The sequence below is a fragment of the Ambystoma mexicanum genome, chromosome 1q, assembly GCF_040938575.1.
Source record: "Ambystoma mexicanum isolate Mex_15411 chromosome 1q, UKY_AmexF1_1, whole genome shotgun sequence".
Lineage (NCBI taxonomy): Eukaryota > Metazoa > Chordata > Amphibia > Caudata > Ambystomatidae > Ambystoma > Ambystoma mexicanum.
In genome coordinates this window covers 1,255,634,454-1,255,649,202 of record NC_090922.1, presented here as the reverse complement: position 1 = coordinate 1,255,649,202, position 14,749 = coordinate 1,255,634,454, and the positions used below count along the sequence as shown (strand labels likewise).

The window sequence follows — 14,749 nt, the reverse complement described above, 5'->3', positions numbered from 1 at the left end:
AGGTCGAGTGGCCCGGGTATTTCTTATTTGGGCATGCAACCCAAGAGGGTTGGAACTGTGTGGTCCCAATCCACACTACTAGTGACATTATGTCTGGTATGCCTGAATGACTGGAACCACCGTGGACCATGATTGGCCCATGCCTGGCGTGAATGCAAGAGAGCAGATCTTCCATTGGCTATCCCAGATTGGAGTGTGAAATAAATCCTGGATAAGAGAAGGGGCTCTGCATCCATTCCAGGTTGATCACCTGAAGTTTACACTGAACTACAGAAGGAACCAAGTATCCTGAAATGAAAGAGCAGGTCCGTGAAACCACGACAGATGTGCTGGAAGGTTTGGCACCCTGACCCAGCAGTTTTCCTGTCGGACCCCTACTTTTGTATCGATCACAGAAGGCCTGTAAGGGTGCTTCAACCCTTTCGAGTAGTGGGACCAACTACTCTAGGCACCTCCTGCTTACCCTGGAAAAGAGCCTCATAAGAAGTGTTCCTGGGCCATCCAGAGAGGTGACCACCTTGAACCCGGGGTATTGTATAGAAGCGCCACCATCCCGAGTTGACACTCAAGACTTTGTGATTCGCTAACTTGTGGTCCTGGGCCCTCGCTCGCCAAAACTCGTCATCCTAGCTCCTCTGGGTTTGCGATTTATAAGAATGTGTCATGTCGTGAGCATTTGCGGTCCCTGTGTCGCCCTGTTGTTGTGACGGTCATTGTAGGAGCCTTGCTTACCTGGCCCCCTGTGCCTGGAGACATGCTGCACTGGAACTGTCCTCTTTTCTTCTTCAAGAACTGAGAAAAGGTTGCTGTACCACCACGGATGATCATCCCATCCTGCAGCTGCTGAGAGACAGAGTGACGTGTAATTGCAGGGGTTGAACCTACAAGCAACCTGGCCTAGACTGGCAAAGTTTGGCCTGGACTTTGTCCAGGGTCAGTGAGTACTTGCATCACATACTGGTGGCCCCCTGGCACAACCACTGTTCTTTACGCACGAGAATCCCTGAAAAGATTGTCGAATTGCTAAAGTGTATGCAAACTGCTGGGTAAACCGGGGCACATGTTTTGGTCCTGCCCTTAGATGCAAAATCTCTGGAAACGGGCTATCTAAGCCATGTGAGAATCCACGGTGCAAAGCTGACGTGGCACACACATCTATGCTATTGGGGAAGAGTGAAATAATTAAAAAAAAGCGCATACTAGTTTGTTTTCTGCTCACAAATACATTCTCACTTCTTGGAATTTCACGGGTCCGCCTAATACTCAAACCTGGCACAAGACAATTGTCGCTGTTGTGTACATATTAACAAAACAGTTTTTGAAAAAGACGTAGATGTGGCGTAGCCGGCCAAATTGTGGGATTAATTTGAAAATGTTTTATGATCGTACATATATATGTTCCTTATGTCTATTGCTTTTGGCCGCAATAAACAATTCAAGAAAAGATCAAGAAGTAAGAAAGAGAACAATAACCATTACACCACAGTTACTGGTTCCAGAACCTCCTTCTCCGAAGACACAAACTCCTTAACCGCCGCCCCACAGGAAAAGGAGCCCCAGGAGTATATTAATTGTTAACGCAGTGAATCTGCCAATCCACAGTATAACCAATTTCGACCATGCATCTACATAGGCCCCTCTTCATAATCTGCCAGAACAGAGGGTAATTGCCTTCTAAGAACTCTCCAATGTATGATGTTAACTGGATAAATAATGATCTTCTGTTCATGTTCCAGTACATTACATGGAAATTTCTTTTACTGAGCTCTATGCTTGATGGAGGTATTCCATAAAGACATTGGGCCTCATTACGATCCTGGAGGTGACCACGCCGCTTTTTGCGGCATGGCTACCCCCATTCCGGGTACCGGGTCGGGTTCCCTGAATGTGGAAATACCGGGCCATTTCGACCTTGGAGGGCCCGTTATTTCCTCATTCAAGGAACCCGGACCTGGCACATCCCCAATCCCATTTCAGCCCCCATAGGGCTCAATGGGAATGGGGATGATGCTAACAACGGGCCCGTTAATGATATATATATATATATATATATATATATATATATAGAAGCAAAAACGGTGCATAATAGGCAATGCTGAGGAATGCACTCCAATGGAGCCCTGGTTGGTCCTTTACCTGATCACAGCAACTTTTTTTTAGGAAAGTGAAAATTCAAAGCAGTATAACGAAGATAATGTCTAGCTTTTAATAGGTTCACAAGGAATACAAACGAGAGTGCGGCACAACGCGTTTCGCAGTCCCCCCGCTGCTTGTTCACATACAAAAAACTTGCTGATGGGGAACATTCTTAAGGACAACTTTTAAGGTTTTGCCTCTCTGTGGTTTTCCAATGTTTGCATTAGGTACTTTGTTACTTTCCATGACAATTATGTATCAGCAAAGCTATTAGATACTCTATAGACTTTGAGTGTCGGCCATTTTGGAATGGGTTCAACGCTCACAATGCGTAATGCTGCCTAGGTTTAGTAAACTGCAGCAATCGCATGATGCAAGACAACATTTCGCTTTGTAGCAGTTTTCCATATAGTGACTCACAAGTTATTTTCCCCAGAGGATTACATGTTCAACACTTTACAACATAAATAACTCCTTTTTTAGTTCAATTTCGCCCAACAACAGGATTTTCCATGCATAGACTTGGGCTGTGATGTTCATTAAGTGCATAGTGCAAATACTATATAGGTAACTTGTAACAGCACAACGTTTATAGTGCAAATATAGATGTACAAATGGCAATGAGAGTTACATATGCAATACTGGTACTGAATAGCAGCATTAGCTATGTGCAAATTGGCAATTAAAGTGCATAGTGTAATTACAGTACAAGTAACTCATAGCAGTACCATTTCCTAGTGCAAATATGCCTGCTCATTAACAATGCAAAGTTCATATACAATATTACATATTAGTGCTACACTGCAGCATCAGAACTACACAGTTTAACATGAGTCTAAACAATCCGCAAACACAACTACTGCATTACCTGGATAAATAAAGTGCATAATGCAAAAATAAACATGTTAATACTAGCATGGTTTCAACAGTAAAAGTAAAATACCTCATGCTATTGTGATCCTAGTACATCAGGGCTAGCATAGTGTTGATTGTTGGGGAACGAAAGGCATTACAAAACTGAAGCAAATCCTCATCCATAGAATATCAGGAAAGTATACAATATTCCATTAATTCAATAAGGCACCGCGACCCTCAAGAGTCCTCTTCAGCGAGAGAGAATAAAAAGAAAAAATAATAAGTAGAAAGAGTAATGTAAATATGTTACTACAATAATTACAAATAATGATCCTAGCCCGGGCATTCATCAATCTGGGGTTGAACAGAACAGAGACACAAAAAAATGTCCAAGTCAGTGGGAGCACATATAGCAATAAACAGTAATGCAGAGACAGTGGGCCTCATTATAACCCCGGCGGTCGCTGTGCCGTTAAAAACGGCATGGGTGCTGCCGGAGTCTCCGGCCATGCGCTGGAAAAATAATCTCCCCATTCCCATTCGAGTCCCATTGGACTCAATGGGAATGGGGAAGATGGTAGCACCGGCACCACTCGTAATGGTGCCGGTGCTACCGTCAAAGTCTGCGGGTGGGTGCCATTCCACCTGCCAGGTCACACCTGGCGGGCGGGAGTGCATCCCGCCCGCAAACTTGTACTCTGCCGGTCCGGTAACAGCAGTGCCGCTAAGCTTATCGGCACCGTTGTTACCGAACCGGCAGGGTTATGAGGCCCAGTGGAACGACAGCAACAAATCACAGATTCATTCTTATTTTTTTAATATAATATAAATAAGTCATTGGTGCAGTCTTTTATGTCCCCAAGAATGTTTATAGTTCTTCGTTGTGCCCCTGTGTTTCTTTGTTTCAAGATCCAATATACACTTGGTATTCATTTGTCTCAACAGTAACTCACAATCACCACCTCTGCATGATTTTTTGATGCTATGGATACCGAAAAATGCAAAGGCTTCCATTTTGCCTTAATGTTTGTTCCTGAAGTATAGTGCCACAGGGTAAGAAGACGGTTCTTGATCACTCTGATATGTTGTAAAATGCATAACCTCAGTTTTCCTGCGGTATTACCAATATACCATTGTTTACAGGGATAAGTTATTCTGGAGTTCAACTTTACTTCATGTCCAAGTATCGGATTTAGGTAATTTGTCTTATTCTGGGCATATGGACATGCTTTGCCATTTAGTACATTTTGAGAACCCGCAACAACAAGTATTAAGCCAAGAATCGGTAGATACCGGTAGTTCTGGAGACATATAGCTGGGAAGTAAACAATCTTTTATGGATGGTGATTTTTGAAAAGTGATGTTCGCGCTCTCTCCTATTATGGAAGTTAGAGTCTCATCCAACTTGAGTGCATGTCTATGGTGATGTAAGATTTGACGCATATGCCCGAACTTCGCACAAAAGGTACGAATGAGGCGAATTGCCTCCTTTTCTACATTTGCCTTTTGGTCAACAACGGATACCAAAAAAAAGAAACTGTTGAGATTGCGTGCTTTGATATATGCACGTTCAAGTACTTTCTTTGGGTATCTTTGATTGTGGGGTATCTTTGATTATGGAAACCTTGTGCTGTAATCTGACATTCTTTATCGGAGGTTGCAATTCTCAAGCAGTTACAACAAATTCTAATGAATTCACCATATGGTATGCTCCATTTGAGAGAAGATGGATGGTTGCTGCTGGCAAGGAGAGGCATATTAGAGCTGGTAGGTTTCCGATATAATTCTGAAATTAGTTCTCCTTTATCAGATTTAATCCACACATGCAAAAAATATAGAGTCCTGCTATACATTTCTGTGAATTTAGGGGTTAATTCATTGATGTTCAATATTTTTACAAAGTCTTTCCATTCTTTCTCATTGCCTTCCCATATGATAAAAAGGTCATCAATATAACGTAACCATAGAACAATCTTGTTTGTGAATCCAGTATTGTCTTCTATCCAAACAACAAACTTTTCCCACCAACTCATTGTAAGATTTGCATATAAAGGGGTGAAAGTTGTTCCCATGGCAGTCCTTTGGAGTTGGACATAGTTAGTACTCATTGTCAAAGAGAAAAACATTGTTGAATAAACAAATATTGATTATTTCAACAATCATTTTGCCATGTGACAGGTAATTGAGCGACCTTGTATTTAGGAAGTATTGCCATGCTCTTTTTCCATCTGTATGCTTTATCGAAGTATACATTGAGATGACATCTAGTGTAGCCAACATAAAGTCTGACTCCCAGAATATGCCATTTATTTTGTTGAGAAAGGCTTTTCTATATCTTAAATAGGAAGGAAGTGTTGATACAAAAGGAAGAAGTGTTTCGTCTACACATTTTGAAGTTTTTTACAACAATGCTCCATTAAGAGTTAGTATTGGTCTGCTTGGTGGTTTCATCATACTTTTGTGAAGCTTAGGCAGAAAATATATTGTAGGCATAACTGGGAACATGGAGTACAGTATCTTTGTCTGAGGCTTTCATGATGCAATTGGATACATTCTGGATCTCCATCAGAGATTGCCTTTCTTTTGTTGTAAAATGACTTGATACAATGCTTCTGCAGCCTGGCCTTTTTCAGATCATATAAAACAAGATCCTGAAAGGCTTCACTATGTCCACCTGTTTGAAAGGGAGGATTGAACCTTGATTTGTTTTTCATTTTGCTTTTTATGGCCCAGTCTGTATTCATGTGTGGTGCTGCCCAGTTTGCTTCTGGAGCGTAATCATCTGCGTTCACACCCGACTCCAGCTGTGCCAGATCAAGTAGTGTGTGTATGTCTTCAATAGCGGCTTCTGTATGTCCGCTTAATCTGGTACTTTGATGTAATTTACAGGGATTTATCTGGAAAATCTTTTTAAGCAGACCTTGCTCATGTATTTATCAAAGTCTATTCTTGTTTGTGCATAGTCATAATATGTGGTTGGACAGAAATTGAGGCCATACTTAAGGATTTTATTTCTGCTCATAAGTGAGAATATGTGATGAAAGATTGATAACACTCATATCTGTCTCTGCTCTGTCATTAGTATTTCATCAATTCTCTGCCAGAGCGGGTTGACCCCTCCGACTTGTATCTGAGGTACTTGTTCCGTTGACCCCACCTTGTTTTCCTTTTCCTCTTGGTATATATGTTTTCCGTTTATTTTGTTTTGTCTCTGGTATATGTCAAACTTCTTTACACCCTCATAAACTGGCTCACCACTTGTTACCATGTTTGTGCTATTGTGTAGGCACCCTTTGCGGGAATGCCTCAGCCATCTGTAAATGTGTTATTGTAAGTCATTTCTGATCGAAATCAACATACCTGTTCTTCAAATAAATAAAGATGATATTGGGTTGGGAAGGCATGACTGCAGTATGAGAATCGGACATGTCCAAATATATAAAAGATATTTTAATATTGCATTACACATTTCACCATTTGTTACACAATGTACACTTTTCCACTTCTGCTGGTTCAAAGATGGCTCTGGGCATTATGTTAAAGCACCTAGTGTAGACACTCTGATTTAGTTTAGCTTTCTATTCCTCTCATACCATTCAATCAATTCTATTTCAAACAAACAATTTTAGCAGGAGCACCCTACCTCTAGTATACAAAAATAGATTTTATTTGTTGACAACAGAAACATAATTAGAAACATTTTTTGTGTAGTGCCACAATAAACAAAAATCTCATCTATTTATGCATTTTATGCCGATCATAAGCTTGCTGATGGGGTTAGTAAAGTGTGCCAAACTCGTATCCCTTCTTCATACATTACTCATTGGGAGATTTACACTAATTAAAAATGCATTGGTCTAGACTTGGGAAAAAACACATAATTCATGGGTAGTCATTCTTTAATGAAACAATCACCTGAATAGTTTCAGTTGGCTGTCCCTGGCTGACTCATACACTAAGCACAAAAAAGTGATTGGCTCGGTGTGTCACATCTTAGACCACGTAAAGTTTATGCGATGCCTCTTTTTTTAATAATAAAAATGTTGACACTTGTGTGTTTCTGACCTATTTGTTCAGGGTCCACTCTAACCATGGAGTGCCTCTTTCATTTCCGCTTGAGGTATTCATCAGGACAGAAAAAATGTGTCTGGCCCAACTTGGTTCTATATACACAACGCTTCTGGAACTGGTTGGCAAGAATCTTTGTTGTTTCATTTACCACTCTTGGGACCATTCAATGTTGTCCATTTGTGCATTCAATACAATTCCCATTTTTTTCAATTGCTCCTCAAGTTAACATTTTGCTGAACACTTTCATGTGTAAATTATTATCACTCAACGTTTATCATAAATTCTCAGCATATCCACTGGGATGTGTGAGGTGTGTATTAAATATTGTAGGCTTTGGAAGCCTTTTTGACATAGGTTCGCTTAAACAGAAAAGTGCAAACATATCTTGCTTTCAAAATCCTGAGCTTGCAAATAACAGTGAATGCCCATGTATGGATTCTGCTGCCCACTTGTGCTTACAGAACAGGTTTTAGCATGTTAGATAGCCAGCAACAGCTGCAAAAGAATAAGTTGATCTGCAGATATAGCCAGATTCAAAGACCTTCATAAGACTATACTAGCTGTAAAATTTATAAATGCTTTCCTTTTGGATGGGGGAGGGCAGACAGATAATGTGAGGGCAGGTGGTTAACATGGCAGATTGTACAACCATTTGGAGATAGCTGCAGCTGTAATAAATAAATATGTGTCTCTGAGAATTACACAAAATTCTGTTCCGGCGTTTCATTTTGCCTTAAAGTTATTTTCTGAACACAGGGGGGAATACAAATAAGTATTTTCCCACAGATGGCAACAGGAAACCTTCATTCAATTTCTCAATGGATTTCTCCTCTGGGACTGTATGGAGCTCTAGACTACTGATGTTTGTGCTATTGTGTAGGTACCCTTTGTGGGAATGCTTCTACCATCTGTAAATGTGTTAGTGTAAGTCACTTCTGATCGAAATCGACATCCCTGTTCTTCAAATAAATAAAAATGAAAATATTGGGTTGGGAAGGCATGACTATGTGAATCCGACATGTCCAGTGATGTCAGATATTTTTCTATTTTATTACACATTTCACCATTTGTTACAAAATGTACACTTGAATCAAAGTTGGCTCTTGGCATCATGTGCCAATCACAGGCAAGACTGTTCCACTGATTCTGTGCAATTTGACATGTCTCGATAGAATTTTTCCCAGCCCCTTCAATGAGAATTCTGTGTTTCTGTTTATTCCCACAGTTCAGTCAAGGACGAAAGCAGTAATTTAAGAATATCAGTGTTTACTGCTTGTGAAACCATCATCCACACTTCCTCATTAGTGCTTGTAGCCTCTGGTTACATTTGTGTAGTTGGTGTATAAAGGTTTACTCCAAAACTGAACATGAAACATTTACAGGCTTCTCAGTTTCTTTTTCTAATATTGTAGTATTCAAAATACGCAAGTATATTTATTTTACACATCACCAAACCACTTAATGTTATGGTGGAAATGCTTGACAAGTGGCCATCAAAGCTACAAACTGGCCAAACTCGAGACAGTTCTGGCTTTTCAGCCAACAGCTCTTTGCATTCTGGAACTTGCAGTTTGGTTGTCATCATTATAAGCAATAGATGCCTTTGGGCTTGTGCAGGAAGTTTAGAAGTTGTCTAAGTTTCAGGACATAACTATCAGCTAAAAATGAACAATTCTGTCTCACCCGTGCCATCTGTCTCAGCTTACATAGTTCTCCATCTTGAAGAATATGGTTCACTAACTACCCCTTTCAAGGAGAGCTACAAATGTTGCAGTTGCGTAATGTGCAATCATGTGACTGTAGGTAACACTTGTTCGATACCTACGCAACGCACCACAGTTTCACCGCATTTGGTAAAGGGCCATTTTACCATATTTTTTCGTGGCATTACTTAGGGGTGTGTGGGGTAGGGCAGTATTGTAATTATTCTTTGGGTACTGGGGGATGGAGGAGCAGAAGTATGTGTCCAGAGGACTTGGCGGGGCTTGCAACCCATGCAAAATGCTGCAATAAATGTGGTGAAAATGCCACTAAAATGAGTTGTATCGGATCGAAATTCTCAAGTCACTTTACCTCAAAGAGATACTTCAACTGGCATTTTATTTTAAAACGTATCGCCTATGATCTTGCAAGGTTGGGTGAACATAGCGTTAGCATCAAGAATGCCTCGGAATCAACAGCATTAGGGCAAGATTTTGCACAAACTTAAATTAATATAGCATCCTTTTTTTGATCTTTAGTCTATTCGAAGATGTGCAAGGTATGAATAAAATCAGAACAACGTCTTTAATGTTTCTGTGAACAAAGAGGAGCGGCCCATTCCTTAATATGCATTAAATCTACCTTGAATGTCGGGGTATGCCGCCATGAAAAGAATAGCCCAGCGCAAGGTGGTGGAAGTGGTTTCAGTGCCTGCGAAGAATAGATCGACGGTAGAATGTACCATATTTTCTTCATCGAAGCTGGAGCTGGAATCACCTTTAAACTTTTGAGAAAAAAAGTGCTTTTTAGTTAATTAAAATAATAAGAGTGATAATCAAGGATTTACTGAAAATGGCTGTAACATACATTACAAGGACCAAATCCTACTGGCTCCAGGCTTGGAAAACGCATTTAAGGAATTATTTCCTGCAATGATCTGGCAAGGAGCAAAGCCTATTGGTGAGGAAACATGGTGCAAATGTGTATAAAGCTGTATGTAAGGTTAGGGAACGTGATTCAATTGATGAGCTGTGCTTGCACTTGTGAAAAGTAACATGTAGGCATACTCTTGTGCAGGCTGTGGATGTGTGGGGGCCCATTTCTACATGATGGCTGGGGGTTCCTGCTTAGAGCGAAAACAGTCTGGGGCTCCCCTGCGGTGCATACATTACAATGGCGACAAAGATAAGGTTAATAGCCTCCGATTATCACATGACATCCATCCAGCAGGGATCTTTCACACTAAATGTGCACTGAAGAGGCATACAACCTTCTTTGTCAGCAAGTGGCTGATGTGGAGGAACCAGTGTTACAAGGCAATGAGGTGATAACACTTCTGTAGATCCCTTGGGAAGTGATGGCTGGAAGGGCTCCAGGAAGCGCAGCTTGTAATGAGAGCGCTGCAATGCACACATTTTAAGCCCCAGAACAAAAATAGAGAAAGGAATGTATTGCTGTGTTACAAGACTGCTGACTGATAACATGGGGCAGTTGCTGGGTGGCTCTCTATTGAAAGGACCTGACACCGTCCCTATCTTTGTGAAAAGTAACATTTAAAGATGGATGTGCCAATGGTACACCAGCAGATTTCCAAGCCAGTTGGTGCCCTTAAAAAAGCAGTGGGTCTGGGAAGAGTTTGTCATATATAAGCCATAGTGGTCTCTTCTCTCCCTAGTTCGGATATTTCTAGGCTTGGTTCTGTATGGCACTCTCCAAATGTCGCAGTAGTGTACTCTAACCCCAGACAGAACACAATCATTCTCATGTAGATCCTGGTGTAAACCTAACCAAAAGATGTAAGCTAAAAGAAAAATTGTCCAAGTGGCTGGATTTTAACATGTAGACAGTTATTGGATATGTCCGGGCAATAAGCAACATGTTCACCATTTGGATCAAGGAGCACGGGCGGATCCCGACTGTGAGGGATTAAACCATCCATACGGGAAGAGTGTGCTCGGCTGGGCTTTTTTGTTTGTTTAAAAGAATGAATGATGGGCGATCAGCCTCTGAAAATATGTGGGACCATTCCTGCACATATTTTCCACGCACAGCAGAAAAACAGTCATGCACGCTAGGAGGACACAGTCCCCAGCGCCGCCCTCCCCTGTCATGTGTAGCTGACTCCTGAAAGCCATGGGTACATGAAAAGCCTTGGCCGTGGGCAGCCTGATTAGAATTTCAAGGCCCCATGGATTTGCATCTCCATCGGCATACCCTGCTGGTGGCAGCGAATACTGAAGAATTTTAATTAGCAGGCCTTAGGGAAGGCCTGGGTGCAGGAAGTGACAATAGAGACCAGACGCCAACACCTCTTTGTCATGCAATTTGTCAACTTGCTAGTAACACCTCTCCTTGGTATGAAAGGGCAGTGAATGTCCTGTCTGCAACCACTCCTTTCAGAGCAGGGAAGTATGTCAATTGTAGGAGACGAAAGTCTTCCTGCAACCCCCCACTTCAAAGGAGGCCCATGTTGTGACCAATCACTGCATAGGGCTCAGTTAATTAGGGAGGCACTGATGTACATCAGACAGGAAGATGGTTGGGACGTAGAAGTATATGTTGTCATCCTTCCCCTGTCTGTTGCCAAGCGCCCTGGTTCTGACCTGAAGCATCACTGAATATTGTTGGTGGATACCCAGGATTGTCTCACTTAAGTTAGGCTTGGCCTACACCAATCCCTGGGCCCCATTTGGCTGTAAAAGAGGGCTGAGCCCCTTACTGATCATATCATCTGAAGACTTCACAGAGAGTAAGAAGAAGGACTCATTTGGACCCAAGCTGAAGGCACAGTCTACCTTACATCTTCCACCAGTGACGGAAGGCCAGGAGTTCCATGAGGGAAACAAGATCCCTCCCCTAAACATCTCCTAGGGAACAGAGGGAGATACCGGACTCAGAAAACCCCTCAAGCAGCTCCAGAACCGGTACCCAGTCAGCACACAGCGTGCCCTGCTAGGTTCTGACAGAAAGCTTCTTAGGTGGGAAGTGCCGGAGAGTCTCTGGACAAAGGACAAGGCCATTGCCTGCTAACACACTCCTGAGCTTTGGGCCGTCCGCCTTGAAAGGACACGAGCCCTGCGAAGAAGCTACGAGGAGTGCCACACAAGCATCATCCAGCATCCATCTTTTTAAGGACAATTTCGAGACAGTCGATTCCTCGAACTGCATCCGGCTGCACCACTTACTGTTGTCATGCCACAGTCACCAGAGTCATCTGAGACGCCTCACCCAGCATTCCAGATCTGCCACCAGCACCAAGACGATGAATTTTGGCCCCGAGCTGCCGCGCTGGACAGCCTGCAGAAGTCCATCCAGCCTTGCTTGCCGAATTGCCTGCTGCCTGGTACCCGCAGCTGTCTCCCGCCAATAACTCCGTCTCACAAGCTGCAAAGCTCCCTGGAACCGCCTTGACGCTGTCAAGCACCAAGAACCTCTTAAGCACCAGGTACATTGTGGTTCAGCTACCCGTAGACCTTCTTGAAACGCCCCTAGAGACAGTTAAGACCCTTTGCCCCTTTGGTGCTGGGACCAAAATAACCTTGAACAGTAAGACTGATTGCTTTACCAACTACCCTCCTGTCAGTATCCCTTTCCTTTGTGAAATTTCTGTCCTCTTTGTTCCTTTACAGTGTGGGTTTTAATTGAAGTGTGCTCGAACTGTCTGTTTTAGTAATAATAAAGTAGAGATTTGTATACAACCTTGACTGTACAGTCCCTTTTATCATTGGGTAATAATTGTATTTTCGCTGTGTTGCAACTGACCAACGATCCACGACCTTGCGGAGATAAGCCTGCAATTCCGTCCATGTTACCAAAAATTGGACAAGGAGGTCTTATAATTTACTTGTATTCCAATCTATTCGGATCCCTTCTGGTGTACTAGAGGTGTGGGTTGATTGATGGTTTAGATACCGATGTTCATCCCTGGACCTCTGGTGCCCTGGAATTTGATTCGTCATATTGGTGCAAGTGGTCGGATCGGTTGGAGCCTTGCGCACAGCTTAGTCACCCAATGATAAAAGTAATGTTGCAGGCAACGTTTAGTCACTGCTAGGTAATTGGAATAGTCATGGAGCTTGACATGGAGTCTATAAAAGGCATGACCAAGGATGTCCTGCGCGTATTATGTGAAGAAAGGGGACTTCTTCACAGAACTATGGTTAATAAACCTGAGTTGCTGACCAGCCTCCAAGCTTGGGTAGAAGTGAGGGCAGTTGGAGAGAAGACCCCAGGGGACAGGTTAGGTCCCGAGTACTGGAACGGACAAGACCTTCCGAAGGGGGTAGATGACGAGGAGGACCGCATGACCAGTGTCAGTGAGGACTGGGACTAGTGCGGCATCCCGCAGGTCCCAGGCCTCAGCACAGTCTCTAAGGGACTGTTCCGGCTGTTAATGAGGTAGCGGCTAGAAACATCCTGCTCGAGGAGAGCAGACTAGCGCTAGAGGAACAGAAACAGTGAGACATGGTCGCTGTGATGCTGGAAATGCATCGGAGGGACAGGGCCTCTGTATCCTTGTTGTTAAGGAACAAGTTACTTACTTGTAACTGTTGTTCTCCAGCATGGGTCTGGCATGGATTCACATGCTCATGAATATTCTGCGTCGTCAGGCTGGGAATCCTCGGTAAAGAAAAAAATCAGTTTCAGTTTAGTTTCTGAACTGTCTTTCTACTAGTAACCAATCACTGGTCTCTGGGTCATACTGCCCCCAGCCAATTACTGCCCTCTACCTAAGCCCCTCCTCTGGCAGCCATCTTCAGATTTGGTAGCACGTAAAGTGGCAGTAGGACCAAGTGAAGAGCCGCAGAGGGGTAGGAGGGAGGGTTCGCATGTGAATCCATGCCAGAACCATGCTGGAGAACAACAGTTCCAGGTAAGTAACTTGTTCCTTCTCCAGCATGAGGTCTGGCATGGATTCACATGCTCATGAATATAAGAATACAAAGCAGTACACACATGCACAACCACGGGAGGTGGCAAGGCTCAACATTAAGCATTACATCAACTCAACATTAAGTATCTCTTACCTCCTCACCAGGCCCACCTTTAGTCTGGACGCTGACAAGTCCAGAAGGTCCGGGAACCAGATCTGCCTCGGCCACGCCGGTGTTACGAGGATCATCCTGCACTGGGACCTCTTGAGTTGGTTGATGAGTTGCAGCAGCAACGGCAACGGGGGGAATGCATACAGGAACAGGCCGTCCGAGGGGAACGAGAAAGCATCACCCATGCTCCTCGGCTGGGGAAACCTGCTGGCGAACCTCTGGCACTTGGAGTTCATCGCCGTCGCGAACAGGTCGATTTGGGGTTTGCCCCATCGTTGGAAGAGTCGATCCGCTTGATCATGACGCAGCTCCCACTCGTGGCACGAGCGCAGCTCCCTGCTGAGTGAGTCGGTGATGGTGTTCTTTATTCCTGCCGGATGGAAGGGCACCAGAAATATCCCCTGGCCGACGGCCCAGTGCCACAGATCCTCTGCCTCCTTTGATAGGGCTGGGGATCTGGTGCCTTCCTGCTTCCGGATGTAGAACATCGTGGTGGTGTTGTCGGTGAAGACCCTCACTACCTTGCCCTTGAGGGACAGAAGAAACGACATGAGGGCCCAGAACACTGCTCGGAGCTCCAGGATGTTGATGTGGAGTGACCTCTCCTCCGGGAGCCAAAGGCTGCTTGCGTGGAGATCTCCGCTGTGCGCTCCCTATCCCTCCAGGGAGGCGTCCGTCATCACCGACTCCTGATGTGCCGGGGTCTGGAAGTCCTTGCCCGTCGCGAGATGCGCGCGGGTGCCCCACCACCGAATCACTTGGCGGAAGGCCTCATTGAGCGGGATCCTGTCTTCGAAGCTGCCCGCCGCTTGTATCCAACGGGCGTCGAGGAACTCTTGTAGAGGGCGCATCCGCAGCCTGCACAGGCGCACCAGGTAGATGCATGAGGACATCATGCCGAGCAGGGACTTGATGGATCTCACCCTGGCCACATCGCGTCT

General features: G+C 43.9%; 1 protein-coding gene across 1 annotated transcript in view; it reads right to left on the bottom strand.

Annotated features, from left to right (window-relative positions):
- The window catches only part of LOC138545458 (cytochrome P450 2J2-like), a 794,499-nt gene that overhangs the window by 228,550 nt on the left and 551,200 nt on the right, over positions 1 to 14,749 (bottom strand). Inside the window, exon 6 of the mRNA XM_069642070.1 lies at positions 9,406 to 9,547. Coding sequence (XP_069498171.1) covers positions 9,406 to 9,547 — 142 coding nt within the window. The remainder of the gene's footprint in view (positions 1 to 9,405; positions 9,548 to 14,749) is intronic.